At 40.5% G+C, this 20,704-nt stretch overlaps 1 protein-coding gene across 1 annotated transcript; it reads left to right on the top strand.

The window, feature by feature from the left end:
* Positions 1-6,766: 6,766 nt before the first annotated feature.
* Positions 6,767-18,944, top strand: LOC105822075 (hemoglobin subunit epsilon). Its single transcript, XM_012659008.1, has 4 exons — positions 6,767-6,815; positions 17,154-17,504; positions 17,627-17,849; positions 18,701-18,944. The coding sequence occupies exons 2-4, from the start codon at positions 17,413-17,415 to the stop codon at positions 18,827-18,829; spliced, it is 444 nt and encodes a 147-aa protein (XP_012514462.1). The 5' UTR covers positions 6,767-6,815; positions 17,154-17,412; the 3' UTR covers positions 18,830-18,944.
* Positions 18,945-20,704: the final 1,760 nt, after the last annotated feature.

The raw sequence follows: 20,704 nt of genomic DNA, 5'->3' as shown, positions 1-20,704 counted from the left end.
TACAAGAACATCTGCAGTCTGGGGTTGATATTTACCTTCAGGCGGTGCCCTGTTGGGACCACTGGTTCTTCACAGAGACTTCCACTGGGGAATAGCTAAATAGCATCTACAGGGCAGACTCTCAACTCAGTCCCACACTTGAAAAGACCTAAGCACCTGTGTGCTTTAAGCCCTTTATAAAGTTGTAAAAATCGAACGTTGATTTTCATCCTAACCCTACCCCAGTCACTAGTTGGCTACATTGACAATAAGTTGTCTACCATGTAGTATCCCTCAGGTGGTGGTGTCAGGAATGAGTCATTAAAATACTGTACAATGCATTTCCTTGATATTCTACCGTGTTTCAGGCAGAGGACTGGGTACTTCATATACATCATCTTATCGTCGTTTACAATTGTTAGATTAGTTTTACAATATTGATATTATTAATAGAAAGGTGAGGCCTAATGGTCATGGCTTTTATTTTTTGGATTTGTGATGGCTTTATCTTTTGTGCACAATAATGTAACTTTCCCAGAGTAGTAACAATTAAGAGTTATTGTGAATTTACAAATATATAAGAAAGCTGTCATGAAATTAAGTCTATTGTCAATTTATGAGGGGAAAAAATATATACTTTTTCCTCTGAGCCATTGAAGCAGGAATAATAGAAAAATATTTTTAAAAATTCTCAAAAATTCCTTTAATATTATGCAAAGACAAGCACGTGGAGCTGGGAGGAAGGTACTATTTGTGACTGATGTATGAAGCAAAGTGAGGGTTTGGATGGGATGACATCTAGTGCAATGACCTTGCCATCACTTTTAGAGTAGAGAGCTCTTGGGGGTCCAGGCACACAAGAAGAGGTGCAGGGTATATGCAGATTTCTGAATGTTATTTCTTTCCTTAGGGTTAGAATAGCCATGACCTGAGTCTATAGGCCATGAACCCTTTCCTCTCTCTCCCACTAAGCAGCAATAGACATGAGATGGCTTGTCCTGCCCCTGTGCGGGGCTGAATTACTCCAGAGCCCAGCGATGGGAGGCGCCCTGTCAGGGCTCTGATAGCACTATCCGCAGGGCCAGGACCAGGAGGAGCCAGCTCCAGAGCCTCTCCCTCCCAGTCCCAGAGTACAGTTTGCTTATTTGTGTATTTAAATAACATATGTTTAAAGAAATAACTGGGAGTCTGCCCAGCCCTGGCTATGGCATGGAAACTACCCAGAATATTTTAGGTTCCGTCTGTGCCTTCTCTTGTAATGAGCTCAGTTAGAGGCAGAGGGGCTCAGTGTAAGTGCACTGGATGGTGGGTCAGGAGTTTTGAATCCCAGCCTGGGCATTTCCAAGACTAATTATTAATAAATTACAGTGAGAAAGTCCCCACCCTTCTCTAAGCCTCAGTTTCCTCTTTGGTAAAAAGGAGGCTGATTCCCAGTGGTGCTTCTTTCAGCACGGAATTTCTATTGATTAAATCCATGAGCTCCCTTAACTCCTAGACTGAGGAGGTCACTGAATCTGAGACTCCTCAACTGGCAAGATGTCCCCAGGTCCTGTCATTGAGCAACCAGGCCCACTGGGTATCAGATGTGTGTGTATTGGTTCACGTGTGAAAAAAGAGGAGGCCCCTCTTCTTTCTATTCTTATATACCTCTAGGAAAGAATTTTATACCTCCTCACATAGCCTTCCTCAATAATTCATTTCATAGATTCAAATCCTTTGATTTACAAACATCTTAGGTATTACAGAGTGGAGGTTAAGAGCAGAGTCTCGAGACAGACTGCCCAGAGTGGCTGGTGACTCAGTAGCTCTTACTAGCTGTACGACTCAATTTCTTCATCTGTAAAATGAGATTTTAACATGCTCACTAGATTGTTTTGCAGACCTAGTGAACTAATATATGCAAGGCATTTAAAGTAGTACCTTGTATGTGCTAAGTAGTCAGGAAATGTTTGCTATTATTATTGGGTTTAACTGCAATCATTCATGCTATAGTTGAAAACTCTTTTATTCTGCACTTTTTGCCGATTCGTTTTTAACAGTAATAATCACAATAACTGACACTTGTTGAAGGCTTACTATATGTCAGACACTGTAATAAGTGTTTTGCATAACTTATTTAATACTTTTTAATTCTTCGAGGTAGGTATTATTATTATCCCCACTTCACCACAGCTAAGGAAATTATGTCTCAACCTGACCAGGGTTGCACTTGTGCACACACACATACACACACACAAACGTACGCTACTAGCAAGTGGTAAAATTAGGATTTGGTCCTAAGCATCTCTTCCCTCATTACCAGTGAATATTTACTGACATCTACTTCTTGGCACTCTTTATGCTGAATGCTGAGGATGCAAAGGTGCTTAAGGCAGTTCCTGCCTTCGAGGGTCTCCCAGGCCATGTTATTCACAGGGCATGTTTTACCTCTACATTCCACTGTCTTGAATGACAATAAAATTACACTACATTTCTTTTTATCTGGTTCTTGGATGATAGTCTCATTTTCCCAACCTGAGCATAACATCCCTGAGATCAGAAAAGACTACACGAAGAGGAGAAGGGGTAGTGATTATGATCACCGCCTTCAGTTAATCGGTGGGCTTTGTGAATCCAAGGACTGTGGCTCTCTTGTTCACTGGTAGGTCTCTAGCACTTGTTACAGTGTATGTAATTTGTGTTTAACGAATGTATGAATGGTCCAATATGGGAAGGTTATCTTCTGGAACAGGGACTCAAGTTATAACACGTGACCCAGGACTAAAGGATTTTCATATACATAAGGACTTTGTAAATGTTGTCTAGCAGTAGTAAGGCTTAGTGGGAAATGCATGAATTCCTTCCCATGATAAAGTGTCTCGCCCATGACTGTACAGATCTCCAGAGCGGATTCCTACCCTAAGCAGAAGGCTGGTCCTGATGAACTCCCAAGTTTGCATAGCTCTGAGAAGCCCTATGCCATTACATTTACTTCTCTGTTCCCTTGTCCTGTACTCAGTGGTGAGCACAGGCCTAGGCATGAGAGAAGGCTCTTCCCATACTTCCTTATTGGAGAATCGTATTATCAAATGGATATGTTAAGGCAATGAGAGAAGCAGGGCAAGAAAGACCTGGTGAAATGGAAACACAATGCTCCCTTTCCAGTCAGGGCTCCAGCAGGTGGGATGCAGGGCTTTGTAAAGCCTGGGTTATAATCAGAGGCCCCGCTGGATGTGAGGAGGAAAGAGCCCAGAGCCTACACTGAGCAGGCTTCCTTCATGTGGCAGGGAGCCTCCCGCTCCAAGCTTCCAGAGACCCTCTCTTAAGTCTGTCCTATTGGAATCTCCGCACTTTTGCCCAGAAATGGTTTCTCCACAGGGTTTTCCCAGGAGGAAGCCCTCCCAGCTTCTGAGGCTGGTCCCCACAGTCCTGCTTCTGGCTGTGATCCTCCCTTAGCGCCTGCCTTGTCCTCGATCTTCCCGCCTCATCCCTGCTGAGATGACCTCCTGAATATGGCTTCTTCAGGAAATGCCTCACTCCTTCATAGCTTATCCCCAAATCCCCACCTAAAATCCAAAATAACCATAAGAAGAGTGGAACAGGTGGAATCCCTGCAGGTAAGAGAGAATGAAGAGGGAGAGGGGAGAAAGGAGAATGCGGGTGGAGGTAAGAGAGTTGAGGGGCAGGATTAATGGATGATAAAATTTACTAATGTTTATTGAGACCTTATATATTCTAAAGTCTAATCAATTTAGCTACTGTCTTCTTTCCTCGTTCTTACTCCATAAATAGATGTCATTTTGATCCCTATTTTTGGATGAGAAGATGGAGCTCAGAGGACTCAAGGCCTCTGCCTAAGGTCAGACACATCAGAGGCAGTCCCAGGCCCATGGCAGAGTCTGCAGCAACTGTGCCTGAGCCCTTTGCTGCTTGGACTAGGGTGGTGAGATGGAAGGGGTGCCAAAGCAGAGGAATTGGGCTGTGGGTGAAGGATGCAGCCACGAATCTGTGACTGTGGCTTTGGTGACATGAGTCTCTAAGGGCTTAGACTTTAGGGAACTTTGACTCAGCAAACCTGAACTTCCCCCACCACCCATGGGGACTTTGGGAGCTGATGTGCAAGATGTGTCTATCAGAGGTCACAGGGAGGGTAGGGCCAGGGTTAGCTACCAGCTATCAGGGTCCAGAAGAGCTACACGGCTGCTGGCTCAGATAGGTGGTTAGGTCAGGTTGTCGGCTCTGGGTGGAGTCCACGACTCTTGGAGGTGATAGACCAGAAGTACAGGGTGGACATGGGATGGGTAGGAGGAGCAACATAGCAGCATTTTTTATTCTACCACCACATGGACCTCCCTTCCCATCCCCTCAGTGAGGGGTAAGTGCCTTGATTCCTCTGAGTTCAGGCTGGTCATCCAAAAAATAAGATAACAATAGAATCTATCTTATGAGGTTATTAAGGATCAAAGGACATACACCCTCTCTGGAATAGTGGCCTAGCAATTCAGGACAGAGCTATGGGCTCCCTAAGAGCTCACAGTCTCAATACAGAAGGCAAGTTCCAGAAAATAGCACTACCCAATCATAGAGATCCAGCGCCAGCCTTAGAACATGATGTTTAATTTAGCAATGGCCTGGGACCCTCCCTCAGCAGGACCATCCAACCAGGTGCTGCACGCATTCAAAACCCAGAGCCTAGCTTTAATGGTTGAGGCTTCTCGTCTGGGGGATGGACATGCTTGAAGCTCTGACTCAGTGGGGAAAAGCAATATACGTCACCTAAACATTTGTACCCCTGTAATATGCTGATATTAAAAAAAATTAAAAATTAAAAAAAAAATGGCTGAGGCTTCTAAGGCCACAGGGCACAGATAAAGGTATCTAGTAGCAACTTTGCAATCTAAGAAAACATCACTTCACTGTGAATGTGTACAAGATTCTGAAGGATGAGAGATTTTTAGGAATTTGCACAGGAGGTGAGAGGGAAAGAGGATGATGAAGGGACTAGAGACCATGCAAGGGACACAAGGAAATAGAGTGGATTTCTATTAGAAGAAAAAGAAAGGGAGATGGGAATTAATACTTACTGAAGTCTTTCTACATGCCAGGTGCCGTTCTACGATATTTAAATAATCTCATTTAATATGGGAGCTCTGTGAGGTATGTACTATTGGACATATTGTGGTTAAAGGTAAGAATAAGCAGCACCTCTTGAGTACTCAGAATATGCTGGAGTCTAATTTACATCCATTATATTAATTAACTTAGTTTCTCCTCATACCAACACTTAGAAGTAGATTATTGTCTCTTTTACTATGAGGAACCCACGGCATAAATAGTGTAAGTAGATTTCTTAAAGGCCCAGGCTATTAAAGGCAGCCAATTTGTGATTAGAACCCAGGTGGTCTGGACTGTCCTACTGTCTACATTATACAGCCTCTCTGTCAGTGTGGGGACTTGAAGGTCAAAGAGATTAAATAACCTGTCCAAGCTTACAGAGCCACCAGGTAGTGAGGTTAGGATATAGGCCCAGTTGTGTTACTGCTGGAGATGGTGTTCTTTCCATGGTAAAACATCAGCATAAATATATACCAGGGATCCAAGAAAGTAGAAACAGATGTTCTTTTCCCCTGGCCCCTGCTCCTCACTTTCACTCTTTGGAGACTGGAGATCAGGGCTTGAGCTACAGTTGCAGACCATACTTCCACAACCATGGTTGTACCTCCTTAGGAAAATTTGAGAGAGGAAGAAGTAAGGAAAAATGGGAGACAAGCTCAGAATAAAAAGAGACTCTTGAATGACAGATATTGTCAAATGACAAGTTATAGGCAGATCCTTGAGAAAGCTGGAGGCCCCTACCACCCAAATTCTCCCTTGACCCCTTGGTCAAACTGCAAGTTTAGTTGAGGAAGAGAGTGCTTATGTGTTATATTGTTCAGTTACTCGTCTTTTGTAATACACTGGCTCTCCCTTTACTCTGCAGCAACTTGGAACCTCACTGTCCCCAAAAGATACATATATTTGTCTAGTTTCAGTCTGTGTGACGTTCTAATTAGTGTCAAGAATTGAGGACCCTAAACCATGCTAGGAGCAGTGCTGTGATACTGTGATAGGAACACGAAAAAATGAGGAGAAACTCTCCAAGTTCCCTGCATCTCCCTGTACAGGATCTGACAAAAAAGTCACCCTGAATTTTACCAATGCAAGCCACTGGTCCATGCGTTCACTACTCTAAAATCATTTTTGGCTTCACTGTCTTTCTCATCTGCAAGCAGAATCAAAGAATTCAGCATCAATCCTGTAGAAGCCTCTATATTATCTCTGTCAGGCTATAGCTCTCTGTTCTTCTTTCTCAAAAGTCAGCCATCACTATATTTTCTTCTAAGCCAAAGCTCAGGGTCATGTATTGCCTGGGTAAATGCTCACTGAAAGAGCACTTTGACAGGACCAGAGAGTAAAGAGAAAGGGTGAATGAGAGGATTGGGGATAGGAGAAGGCAGATCAGAAGTTGTGACAAGAGGGCCTGTTGTCTAAATATCTCCCAGGGAATTATTTTGGGAGGTCTGAGTAGTGTTTCAAAATAAGCTTAAATCTGCCGCCAACGTTTAAATCAAGAAATACATCAAAATAACTGTATTTACAATTATGCTTTAAAGTAATATGTGACCCTAATAGTTATATGTATATACTTATTACTATATTATAACAGATAAAACTTAGCATATACTATGTTCCTAGCTCTTTATATAGTAAACTAATTTATTCTTCATAATCCTATGATCTAAGACATATTATCATCCTATATTTTAGGGATATGAAGAAGTTAAGCAACTTGCCCAAGATCACATAGGAAGTAGATGGTATTTCTGGGGTCACTGGGTCCCTCCCAATCCCATATGACAACATTTGGCTAGCCTAAGTGTTGATCACGACATTTCATCAGGGATGAGCTTATATTCATTGCAGACCCTGCCTGGCATCCTCTTCTCTTAAGGGATATGCTTGACCCTAGCAGGCTTATGAAGCTTCTGATGTAGAAGAGAGAAGGAGAGAGAGCTTATTCTGATGAGAGAGGAAGGTTCCTTCTCGGTGCATGCACTAATGGGGCTCCTCTCTAAGACTAAACCCACTCTGCCTCAATGTGTTTATCCAGTTCTATACACCTTGCCCTGAAGGGAGATGAACAAATGTTCTCTATCAATAAAATTCGTTTTCACCTCTCAAAATTCAGCTTACATTTTCTTAATTTTATTAAATCTTCTGGTCCACTACTCATTCCCTAAAAATAACCTACACTGAGAGAGACATTCATTTTCCTCCACCCTATACATATCTCTATTATTAATAAGTACAGAAAATTTTATAGTATTGTGTTCTAATGAACTGTTATTTTTCACTAGGACTCCTGGGGGGGTAAGATACATATCTTATCCTTCTTTATGATTTAAGCACTGAAATTAGTGTTCAGCATCCAGCAGGTGTTTCAAAATCATTTACTGAAAGATTACTATACTTTCTATAAGCCCAAGTCCCTCTATTCCCTCTAGCCTCCTCATCTCTGATTAAATAAGCTCCTGTTTTTCCTTAGTCCATATTCAATTTCTAAGTCATCATCTGTCTTCCCATAGTCCAAGAATGGACAATTCTGTCTGGGCCCCAGTCTGAGTCAAGGCCCCGCCCCTACCTTCTGGTTCTGTATAGCCTTCTAGGCAAACATCTGGCCCCAGCACAGCAGTGCTGAATCATGCTGAGTCACGCTGAGGCTTAGGGTGTGTGGCCAGATGTTCCTAGCCTTGAGTGATGTCTGCTATCTGGGTCCCCAGCAGGATGCTTACAGGACAGATGGCAAGAAAAGGAGAAGCTGACTGCCTGACTAAAACTTCACCTTAGCCCTAACATGAAGAGAAAGGGACCCCTGAGACAGAATTGACATACCCTAGAATATATTATTTCCTGATTTAATTTTTTTTCTGGTTGTGTTTATCAGATGTCACACCATGATCAGTTATTGTGAAACAAATATTCATCTTGCAGGTGGGCTCTCCTACCTAGAAGCAGCAAAATCATGCTTTGTTAGTACATATGTATGGATTTTTAGTTTGTAAAATATATAGTCCTTAATCAAATGCTATGGAGTAATTTGAAGCATAGAGACCATGCTAGTGAGTTCCCTGACACCTTCTCATGGGCCTTACAATCCAGAGCAGAACCTTGGTTTCCTCCTCTGTAGAAAGATGTGGCAATGCTAGATGGATAAAGGGTTTTTCCAGCTCCCGCCTTTCTAGGATCCCACATACTAAACATATACTTTGTGTGGAGCCCTGGAGACTTGGACTGAGACAAGATACAGGAGAGGAAGGAATGAAAAGAAAAACAGGAAAGAAATATTGTTTGCTGTTTTAGGGTACTCCCGGGTGACAAAGGGCATGTGCTCTTGGAGGGCACATGCTCACATGCAGAGTCAGATCTGAATGAGGAGGCAGCGGGGGGGCCCTCAGTTTAAGGACATACTTCAGGCCAGTCTTGGTGCTGCTACTCTTATTGGGAAGATGTAGGTGACTCCAGGCCCTACAAGAAGGAACATTCCTCCAGGAGGGATAACAGGGTTTACATGTATGGATAACTGTCAAAGACCGCAAAGGGATTAAACAAACAAACAAAAACAACATGACAGGTAGAAATAGTGCTTGGGGAGAGGAAAAACAAGAGGTTAAAGGATCCAGAAAAGCCCTCTGGAAGAATGACTTTGAAGTTGGTTTCTATAGGAGTTCATGCTGGTAAAAATATGTTTCAGAAATATGAAATGACTTGAGAAATTATACAACAAAGAAAATTTTAAAAAGAGAGGCAGATAAATTAGCTCAATAGACCCATGAGGAATTTTCAGATGAATGTTCTGGCTCATTGACTTGACTGAGCTTCTGGAGGTCAGGAGCCATGATGGTTTTGGGTGCCCAGGGCCCATTACAGGCCCTGGTACATCCTTGGCATAGTTTTTCTTAATTGGTGAATGAATGACCTCTTGTCAGTCTACTTGGCTCTGACAGGAGCACAGAGAGAAGATTTGGTGCTGCTATGTTAAAACTTCCTTCTTGGTTCCAGTATGTGTTGGTGACAGGAATAGAGGCAGGATACATGATCCATGTCTAACATACATGAAAACATTAAGAAAATAAATCTACCTGAAGATGTTTACACAAACAGTAGAATACAGACAGATACAGAGAGTGAGTTAAGTTTGTAATACCAGTGATACAGGCTGGATTATAAGCTATATAAATCACAAAGTAATGAAAAATCGTGGTAGAGAAAAATTCTGGAGATAAGTCTAGAAAGACTAGAATAGATTGAGTTGTGGGGGGAAGTTCTTAAAGAGTGGTAGTAGACCAAACTTGGAAGTTGTGACTAAAGAACCAGAATATCATTCATTCTTTCATAGCATGATGTAGCTTGATGGCCCTATGCTTGGTTTAACACTCTTGCTGTTGATGATGTCAAATTCTTAATCATTTTTCACAAAGAAGCTATGTGCTTTCATTTTATACTGGGCCTGGAAATTAGGTAGACTGTTCTGAGCAAAATGTTGTGTCTTGTCTACTTCTCTCTCTAACACTGTTGTCAGCACAATGCCCAGGGTATAGTGAGTATTCAAATGTCTGTTGAATTGAATTCTATCCTTCTTACTCTGTTCTACCCACAGAGGAATAGCTCATCAGGGATGGAGAAGTTCCTCTGGGGAAAGCAGGTGGTGCTCTGGAGTGACTGGGTAAGTAGAGGAAAAAGGGTGGGGTGGGGGTGGCTGATCCTCCTTCTCTAATGCAGAGGCCACAGCTGGAGCAGCAGAGTCCCTCACTGTACAGAATTCTTTCTTGTATTATTGTTTTTTGACTTATGTCATCGTATTTCTTCCTCAAAGAAAATGTGAACTTTCTACAGCTAGAGGGACTTGGCTCATAAGCCTCTGGTCAGCTTCCAAGAGATGCTGGTTGATGCTGTTTTGGCTAAAGATCTGCTGTGTGGACAAGCTCCAGAGATGGTTTCTGGTTTTGCTATTTCCACCCACCCTCCTTACTTTAAAGCCAGTTCTGAGGCATTGACTGTGATGATGAAAGACCTTGACAGAACTCAAACTAAAGACTCTCCTTGCCTAGTTTCAACCGCCTCTCATTGACACATACTCACACCCCAAAATTAGCATGTACTAGAGGGTGCATGAATGCACACACACACACAGCCCACATCCTACAATTCCGTGTCCCCTGTCATAAAATCCTGTTGGCTTTACCTGAAAAACTTACCCAGAGGCTAACTCTTTGCTATCACTGCCATTGCTACAATCCCCATCTGAGCCATACCACCTCCACCTAAACTATAGCTGTACACTCAAAACTGATCTCTCTGCTCCCATTACTGCCCTCCTACAGTTTCTTCCCAATACAGCAGCCAAAGTAATCTTTGAAAAATGTAAGTCATATATGATCACTTCTTTGTTCAAAGACTTCTGTTGGTTTCCTGTATCAGTTACAATAAAACCAAGTCCTTATAATTTTCTGCAACAACAATTGTTAATGCATGTATTGTGTTTCTTATGTACCAGGTACTAGCATATATATGTATTGTATATATGTATGTATGCATGTGTGTGTATTTATATGTATATATGTAGAGCTTGCATATATGTATAAATATATGTACGTATAGAGGTTTTTTTCTTGCAGCTCTATGATACCTATATTGTTAGTGTCCAAAATTTTATAGTTTAGAATTTCTATGACCTCATTTTCTCCTACTGTTCCCCCTCACTTAATCTAATCTTCCATTGGCCTCATTGTCATTCCCTGAAAATTACAAGCATCCTCCCCATTTAGGATATTTATATTTGCAATTTTCTATGTCACAAACATTTAATCGCAGATCCATATATAGGTATCCTCTCAAGTGTTACCTTATTGTGAGAATTTCCCTGCCACACTACTTAAAGTAGCAATATCCTTCTACCCTTGTCCTAATTACACTCTATCCTTCATTTCAGTTGTCTTTTCCACCATAGCACTTCACACCATTTGTACCTTTCATATACTTTGCTTGCCTATTTACTTATTGTCAAATTCTTCCGACTATCAACTCCATGAAAACACGGACTATGTTTCTGTATTTTTGTCTGTGTGCTGTATTTCTGGCACTTTTATAGTGATGGATGAATGTGTGGACAACCAACACATACACAGCTGTAAGTAAAGGGACACATGTAGTCACATCCACCGCTACACACACAAAGGAATCAGTGGGGTGATGCTGGACGTGCTAAGGCCAAGAGGAGCAGGCAGGGCCCCCATGAGGTTACTGAGTTCTAGAATCGGGACCATTTGTTTTGTAGCATTTGCTCTTGAATCTTATTCTGGCCAAAACAAAGGGCACAAACGACTATAATAGGAATGAGAGTAATTATTTATCTGTATTGAGATGTATAACTGAAATGCTCATGTCTACGTGAGCCAACTAATTGTTTCTTTTTATCAATTGAGTAAAGTAGAGAAAACAACCTGTGCCAAGGCAGGTAGCCTGATGCGATTATGCCACTGAAGTAAATGTGATGCCATTGGGGTCAGATATGGCTTATTCATCCATCTTCAGGGGAAAGACCGCTTGGCCTGGACACCAGTGTTATGTGAAGTTCAAAACATCTCTGGACTATAAGCCAACAAGGCACTTTCTTTTTCTGTGTTTTCCTGTCTGGCCAATTCCCTAATGACAAGCATACTTCTCTTTATACATGAGAACATTCCATGAGATAATAGTTAAGAGTTTCTGGCCTGGGAGTCATTCTGTCTCTTTTAGGTACCTGTGAGCCTTTTTTATGGTCACTCCTTTTTTTTTTTTCCCCTCAGATTTGTAGAGCGCAATTTTTGTTCCTGTTATGTTCCTGGCTTTCTAGGCCTTGTAAGTTATCTAGTCACTGTAGCTTTCACGTTTTGACAATAGTCACATATTTATAAACACAGCATACACACACATTATATATATATAAAACACAGGACACATTTATCAGGCATTTCTGAGCAATTATCCATGCAGGACCCTCAAGCACTAGCCCACAGACCCTTCCATTTATCTACACGTGTAGAAACCAAGGATGGGAACTGGTAAGGTAGCAGCGGGAGCATTCTGGCTCTCACTGCCTCACTGTGGCCCCTCCCTTGCCACAGCGAAGTCCTGAGCACTTATCTTTACCCACAGTTTCTGACCCCGCCCATCTATCACCAACCCAAGTCCCCAAAAGAAAGACGCGGGGTCTATATGACTCTGTTGATTAAAAATAAAACAAAACAAAATAAAATAAGCCCCCAAACCTCCCACAAAACATGAATAAACAAGCAAGAAGAAGAAGGAAAACAAATAAACAAACAAAAAAGAAAAAACAAACTCAAGCAGAGACTGGAGGCTGAATGAGGCTTGAGTACAGAGAAGAGCTCCAGCAGCACATTCGACCAGGAACCTCAGAAAGAGGTGTCCCTTTCCTTCACAGACGCCTCAAACTGCATGATCCAGGAGTTGAGATAGTTTGTTTTCAGAAAAAAAAAAAAAAAAAACCCTCTGGGGCTAAAATTATCAAGGGCTAAGAGGGGTTTTGGAGAAAAGGTAATCAATCATTAAGCATCCCCACCCTCAATGCACCAAATGAAGGGTCCTGGTTCCTCAGAATTCCTCACAGTGGATGATTTTGTTAATGAAGGGGTCGAATTATAATCATTGCTGCTTTCATTTAAGCCCTGCTTAGTTGTCAATCCTCAATTTTATCCTCCCCCAGTGAAATGCACGTGTTTAATTCAGGAAGCATGCCATGATAGCTTCAATACTAAATACTCAAAGTACCAAAGATAGCATCCCTAGGTAAGAAATAGTCATTGACTTCTTTTTTTAAGAATTCAAAAATCACCAAGTCAATAACATCTCAATTTTCTAGCAGCAGAGGTGGAATCGTACCATATAAATAATTGGATCTTTTCCAACATTTCTGGATGCAAAATTCTAATCCCTGCACTTAAAATAGCCCCATTTGAATGAACCCTATGTAGAAATTATTCAAATATTGAGTTTATGTATGTTTCAGAGGTACTACATTTGAATGATATTTGTAAATTATTACTTGACTTAAGTCTCGGGTAAGAATAATGAGATTTGGGCCAATAAATTAAGGTGGTGCAGTAAACCAAAGGGAAGGAAGATTAAAAAGCACATTTCTCCTGACTATTGCAAAGTATTTTTATTTTCATGTTGTACTTGTTTCATAGAATACATTTTCACAGACTACATATAAATAAATACTGTTTAACATAAACAAAGAAAAACAAGAATTTCCCTGAATTTTAATCATGAAAATAAACGAAGATGACTTTATTTACTTAAGATCAAAAAAACATTAAAGAAACCAAGAAAGTAAAGCTATATTTAAGGGAAAAATGGGATATTTATGACTTTTCTAGGATGTCAGATTGAAGTTTTAACCTTCAAGGTCCATCATGCAGGAAAGTGTGGAATCCTGGGCTCTCCTTTAGGCACAGTGGTCTCAGAGGTCAGTTAAACAATCAGTGTCTCTGCTCTAAGCTGCCACGGAAGAAAAGTCAGTTTGAGAATGAGCCCAGCTCTGTCTCAGACTCACCTACAACCTGTGTGAGGGATGAGGCAGAGGCCAGTGTATAGCAAGCAGCAGTGTTGTCTGACACTAGTTGTGGCTTACTCTCTCGTTCTTTGCAATCACACCAGGAAATATTCATGGGCTTCCTGCATGGCAGCTACCAGAATAGCTTGTGTTACTCATGGTATCCAAGTGTTTCTTGGCTAATGCAAAACCTAATAGAACCATTGGGTCTCATCTATTTCTTTTCTGAGAGTATAAATTTAGATACATAATGGGAGCAGAATAACTTAAAGCCTCTCTAATCAAGAATTCTAAGAAGCTTTTTTCCTTCGGTGTTGTACAAATTCTGTTCATTATTTTTCTTTTTTAAAATTAAAAATAAAAGAACTCATTTGTACTAAAGAATAGTCATTGAAGCAATATTTTTTCACTCAAATGACACTATGAAAAACATGCAGGGAAGAACTTACTTTACTTACCAACAATCTAATTTATATAATTTTTCATACTAATAGCACCTAAGGACAATGCAATAGTTGACTCTTTGTAATGAATAAATGTCATAAATTAGTTAAAAAGATTTAAGAAAATATTGAATTTTTCCCTGTTGAAAGAGGTATCTTACATTTTTAAAAATCCTGCACAAAACTTACAAAAGTACAAATACTACAGGAAACCCTGAGGCAGGAATTGATCTTTATTAAATTTGAGAGGTTCTTTTTAAAAGTCCTTTTTATTTAAATATATTAAGATAAACAAAGCTTTTATTTTAATAATTTTAAATTAAATAGGCAATAAAGAAATATTCTTACTGATTACTTTTTCTGACCATTTAATCTTCCTGATCTATCCTGCATAGCCTTTACACTTCTAGCTCTAATCTTTGGGCTTTTCATCTAGAAAAGGGAGAAAATAATCACTTGTTCATGGTATTTCACAGAAGAAAAAATAAGTGCTTAAAAATAGGCAGCTCAGGTAATTTAGCTTGAACCAACAAACACCTAAGCAATAATGAGACTGCCCTCAGGCTACCTGACTTCAGAATCAGAATTCATAGCATAGACCTGCTGTCTTTCAACCCTGTCACCTTTCTTAAAACCCTTCTCCACAACCTTTAGCCACAAGGGAGCATGGGATGGGCCAAGTGTCTGGATGCTAGCCAGGTCTGGTCCCACAGGCCATGAGTAGAGGGGTAGATAAGGGCCCTGCAACTGTGTCTGAGGGCGGAAGAGGAGGATCAACCCCATACTCTGACTATAAGAGAAGACAGGTGTCCACACTCTGAACTGGATGGAGGATGGGACATACCCATAGGGTTCATTTTAGGGAGGGGCATTTTCCCCAGACTCTTGGCCTTGGGAGACCTAGTCCTTATTCCTTGGACTTTGACAATGTCTGAGGCTCACATCCACGCCCTGATGATGGGTCACTGTCTTCACTCTATAGATCCATAGCAAATTTCCCTTGAAAACCTAGAGCGCTATCTCCGTTGATTAAAAAACTCTTAACTCAAGGACTATTTTTCCTTGAGTAGCCACCCACTTCTTGAAGAGTCATTGGTCTTCTCCTTCAGTGATCAAACATCTTCTCCCCCAACCTAAAATCCTGTCTTTCTAAGCCATAGATTCTAGACCAGGAAGTCTTAATCTGGGGTCCACAGAACACTAAGAAAGCTGGTGAAATTTTATGGGAAAAATAAGTCATCTTTCTTTTTACTAACTTTAACTGAAATTTAGCATTTTCTTACATTTTGAATATGAGTAACAAACTAGTTCCATACCAGCAGTACCTCTTTCCTATTTATAGAGAGAAATAACAGATATTTCATATTGTACTGTAGTTATACAAATGTTTTAAATAACATTTATTTGCATCACTACTTGGATATTACGGTAGTTGTGGATTCACTCCTAGCTCTAATGAATTCATAAAGAAGCATATGTAATACTATACTGTAAATTTGATATTTCGATGTTTGATAACTATATTTCAATATAACTGACCTTCTTAGCAATCCAATGTATATTATTTTATAGAATAAAATATACACATTATTTGGTAATTACAGTCTGTGAGACTAGTCCATGATACGTAAAAAGGTTAGGAATTCCTGGTTACATCTATGTTGGCCATTGGTTAGCATGTATGCCCAGAAAGATATTCTTGATTAAATGCTAAAAAAGAGTGGTATAGGAATTCAGAGAGAGTCATTAAATCAGGAAAAGACTTCCAGAGTCATAGAAGAAAGACAAGGGAAATATTCTTACGTGACAGAAGTGTTTTTATCACACCTACAAGAAAAGATAATAAATGCCAAGGCAGGGTTATAGATAAGATAAGCGCTCTCGGTAAACTTGGAATATATGGAGACCCAGAGAGCACTAAGCTGAAAGCATCTGAGGCACCAAAATGCAAGAAATTGTAGGAAGAGAAACTTCCAGGTCTGAAAGGGGTGAAGAGAGCACTAGAGGAAATAAAAGATAGAAATATACAGAGAATGAGCCAGAAGCAGGAACTGGGCAGGAGTCACTAGACTATAGTGATGTAGGGGAACTTTTCTAGAATTAACAAAGATGGAATGTGGCAACTCTGCTTTCATTATTCCCTTAATCATCAATTCTGTCATCTCGACAGTTACACAACTTCTGTGATCTTGTTCCTTTATTCTAAAAAACAAGGATAAACGCAATTATATTACTAGGTGCAGATTAAGTGATATTGTACATAGAATATTCTTCATGCACATGGGTGGAATTGAATGCATATAAATGCCAACTTAGAGTTTCTGCTCCAACACGTAAAGAGCTAGCAAGTCATCACAAACAGGACATCGAAAACAAGGGCGTTAAAGGAATTTGAAGCCTCTGGCATGGGTGGCTACAGCAAACACTAAATTTAACCTGATTCCTAGTCTGATTAATATATCAATTTGCCTGTTCCTCAGTTTTATGACAAATCCTGGTTTTAAATAATCTCATTCTCCTCACCTGTCTCACTGGTGAGAAGTATAGGCAGAACAGACAAGCACGAAGAGAGACCAGGGCAACACCCCCAAAGTAGCCAGTTTCCTTTATGGTCACAAAAAATGGAAAGAGAAAGTGTTCCCTGGAAGCACTGGTGTAATCTTGTTCTTTCTGTCCTCTCTAGGGCATCACGCCTTGGTATTACATTCAGGGATTAAGGCTTTAATCTCATCGTGAATTTTTTACTGCTCTGTTCAGTTTCCATGTATGGCTCTTGTCTCCCTAGAAAAACTAAGATCCAGAAGGTTTGGTTACAATTCACTCCTCAAAAGAGCTAGAACTGGATGAGATTCTGTGTCAACAGCTTTAACTTTTTTTTTTTTTTTCTTGGCCCTGTTCTTGTCATTGTCACCATCCTTAACCAAAATATTAAACCTGTTTTTGCTGAAATTTGTTTTGTATCTGAGGCTTAGCTCCTTTCTATGGGGATTTCTTGGAAAAAGGGGAATGGGAGAGATGGTTGTCATTGTGGAAGATGATGTGGGGAGAGAAGAGAGTGAAAAAGGGGAATGAATGAAAAATTATGCTGTGCATAGAGGAGAAGCCAACGAAAGAAGGGTCTCAGTATCCAATATACATTATCACAATGTGTACATACTTCACTGCTGGCCCTCTCCTGACCTGGCTCCACCCCTGATGGACAGAGCTCATCCTTGACCAATGACTTCTAACTAACACGTAGAGCAAGGGGCCAGAACATCAGCAGTGGAGAATAAAAGGCCACACAGAGAAGCAGCAGCACATACCGGCTTCTGACACAGCTGTGATCGCCAGCAAGCCCCCAGACTTGACACCATGGTGCATTTCACTGCTGAGGAGAAATCTACCATCCTGAGTGTGTGGGGCAAGGTGAACGTGGAAGAGGCTGGAGGCGAAGCTTTGGGCAGGTAAGCATTGTTTCTTGATGCATGGGAATGGAGGGGGAATATAACCCTGGCAAATTGACCAGGAAAGTCCTTAAGATTTTGAGCATCTCTAATTTTCCATTTGCTATGGTGCCATCTCACAGGCTCCTCGTTGTCTACCCCTGGACCCAGAGATTCTTTGATAACTTTGGAAACTTGTCCTCCCCCTCTGCCATCATGGGCAACCCCAAGGTCAAGGCCCATGGCAAGAAGGTGCTGACCTCCTTTGGAGAGGCTGTCAAAAACATGGACAACCTCAAGGGCGCCTTTGCTAAACTGAGTGAGCTACATTGTGACAAACTGCATGTGGATCCTGAGAACTTCAAGGTGAGTGCAGGAGATGTTCATGTGCTTTTTTTGGCTTTTTACTTTGAGACAATAATGGAAGCTTAGACTGTAATTAGAAAGATCAACAAAGATCTCAGAAACCAACAGCTTGGTGTTAGAAGGACAGACTTCCAGTGGGCATGACCAAGACCAATTTGATTCAGAGCTAATGACAGTAAAGGGATACTAGCAGGCTGAATTTACTTAAAATTTTTCAGGAAATTTTGTCAGACTGGATGTTTTTATCCTGGAGAATAACATTATATAATAACAGACTTCTGCAAGGATAAATTCAATTTGGATTTTGGTAGATGAAGGCCTGTCTCAAAGAAGGACAAATTCCTTACTTTACGTGGGTCCTGATAATCTAAGTTTAGAAAAAGATTTTGGTGAAAAATTTAAAGATAGATTTTCTCAAAGAAAAATACAACAAATTCTCTAAAATATGTTACATTTTCTGTCAGTATTGTGACCAATGGAGACTTGTTCCTGCATTGGTTGGAGATTTGAAACTCCCACTGAGAACCTTTGCAGCACTGAAATCCTATGTTTACAGAAATTAGACAATTGGTAAATAAGAAAGGGAGAGAGGAAGGCAAATAACAATGGCGAAATGGAGAGAGAGTATGAAGAAATAGGTAGGCGGGATGTTGAATGTTGGGCTCATAACAATGAAATTGAACCTGTGCTTATCTAAACTTATTGGGTAGGTACAACCCTTGGAGCGATTTGAGGTCAGAGTTGTCAGGGGAATGTATAAAGCCATTTTTGGTTTTTTTTCCTGCAAATTCTTCTTGGAAACTTTTGCTCAACATGCCATTTTTTCTTTCATTTTGTCTTTCACCTAACAGCTCCTGGGAAATGTGATGGTGATTATTCTGGCTACTCATTTTGGCAAGGAATTCACCCCTGATGTACAGGCTGCCTGGCAGAAGCTAGTGTCTGGAGTTGCCACTGCTCTGGCCCACAAGTACCACTGAGCCTTCTTTCTAGTTTGCCAGTGTCCCTGTGTGTCCCTGACATCCTCCTTCTGCACATGGAGATGGGCTTGTTCTTGAGAGCATAGCTTCTGTTTACTAAAGTACATTCTATTCAATAATAAAAAATTGCAATTTTATCTTCTCCATCATTTCCTCATGTGTTAAAGGAAAAAGGGTTCATGGGCTGAGGAATGGGGAGAGATATAGGAAAAACAAAAGCTTCTTTAAGAAGTGTGTGGGGATTCATCGAAGGAAAGTGGATTTTATGGGAGGATTCTACAGGGTGTTATGGGAGGATGCCAAGATGGGGAAGAAGTTTTATAAGAGTGGGGAAAGGGTTAGCTAAGTGGGCAGGGGCATGTGGGCAGCGTGGCAAAAACTTACTGCACAGGAGAAGGAAGGAGGAGATAAATAGTACCTGAGAAAGCAGATTTGTAGTACATATTAAATTTCATTACAAAAAATGAAGTGTTGTAGGGATCCAAGATCTAGGCTAGGATTACTAGTTTAATTTAATTTTTTTTTAATTTATTATTCCAGGGTTTTGTGAGGGTACAAACATTATAGTTACACTTTATGTCTTTGTCTTACCCAAATGCAGGTTAAAGGCATGCCCTTCCCTCCCTTTAGTGCTCCCTGTGTCCTTTAGTTGTAGATTAATTTTAATTTATTATAATGTACACTTTGAAGCAGTTAGCTTATCATAGATCTTGTGAGATTAGTTTGGAGATAAGAGGATGAGTTGAATAATGGCTGAGATCTTTCCAGAAAAAGTCCCATTGGGTCATTAATAGTCTGCCCTTTCCTGAAGCATTGCATTGTCTTGGTTGGGAGCCAAGACTATGACCCTTGAAATCATTGTTCATTATCTTCTGATAGAGTGTAATATGCACTAAAATAATGTTAGAGTTAGGACATATTGGGAATTTTTTTGAGGGTAGTGATAAAAACTTCATGAAGGACATAAAATACTAACAAAGGCTCATAGTCTAAAACCAGCACACTAGGGCTTGGCAACTTGCATGAAACCAGCTCTCTGGAAGTAGAGGGGAGAGTAAGACATGGGTGGCATGTTAGGAAAGATCAGATAGTGCACGACCCTGACTATAAAGATATAAGATTGTATTATGCTATTGGCAATAGTAAGCAATAACTATTCTTAGGAGATCAAGTGACTCAGGGAATAAGATTTTGGGGAAGACTAATCTGCTTATGAGTACAAAATGAATTCACATTTGTAGAGACTAGATATGGGTGATGATTCAAGGGAACAAATATAATAATTTAAAACTGGGAGGAGCAGTGAGGTCTGCAAAATCGTAAGGATGGATAAATGTAGAGTGAGAAAGACGTGGTATCTTTTTGACTGGGGAGGATGTAAGGGAAGAAGAAGGCAGTGGATAACTGAAAGCTATCATAGCAGAAGGAGGCCATGCACTGACCTGGGGACCCTCATGTACGAGGGGTATTAACTGAACCACTTTTGAGGGAGTGCTGGTTTGCTCAGGGAGTCTTGACCTTCAGATCCTGAGTCTTTCATATCAAGGTTTGAGAACTTTACACCAGGTTAAAGTGCCATATCTTGGCAAATATCACTCTATTAGACATTCCATTCCCCCTACACATTGATTAGAATGTGTCCTGTGAATTGCTTTTTAATTTGGTTTTATAACATCACACACAATAGAGATGAGAGACCAATGATTATTGTAGTTGTAGGCTATCAATAGCACTATTCTCTCTGAGCTCTATAACTTTTCAATATGCTTCTAAACAGAGTAAACAGAGGCTATTTATGGCACTAAGTATTTTCACTCAGTCAACAAATGAAAGAAATGTGCATTATCTGTTGATAAATAATATCCATACACATTT

The sequence above is a fragment of the Propithecus coquereli genome, unplaced genomic scaffold (genome assembly GCF_000956105.1).
Source record: "Propithecus coquereli isolate 6110/MARCELLA unplaced genomic scaffold, Pcoq_1.0 Scaffold594, whole genome shotgun sequence".
NCBI classification, from domain to species: domain Eukaryota; kingdom Metazoa; phylum Chordata; class Mammalia; order Primates; family Indriidae; genus Propithecus; species Propithecus coquereli.
Note: the sequence above shows the minus strand (reverse complement) of the source record. Positions and strands in the feature narration are given on the sequence as shown.

Bases quoted from the DNA above. Each gene is read 5' to 3' on its own strand.
- LOC105822075 (XM_012659008.1), top strand. From the start codon at position 17,413: ATGGTGCATTTCACTGCTGAGGAGAAATCTACCATCCTGAGTGTGTGG. The intron at 17,505-17,626 runs GTAAGCATTGTT...GCCATCTCACAG, and splicing joins GGAGGCGAAGCTTTGGGCAG to GCTCCTCGTTGTCTACCCCT. The intron at 17,850-18,700 runs GTGAGTGCAGGA...TTCACCTAACAG, and splicing joins TGGATCCTGAGAACTTCAAG to CTCCTGGGAAATGTGATGGT.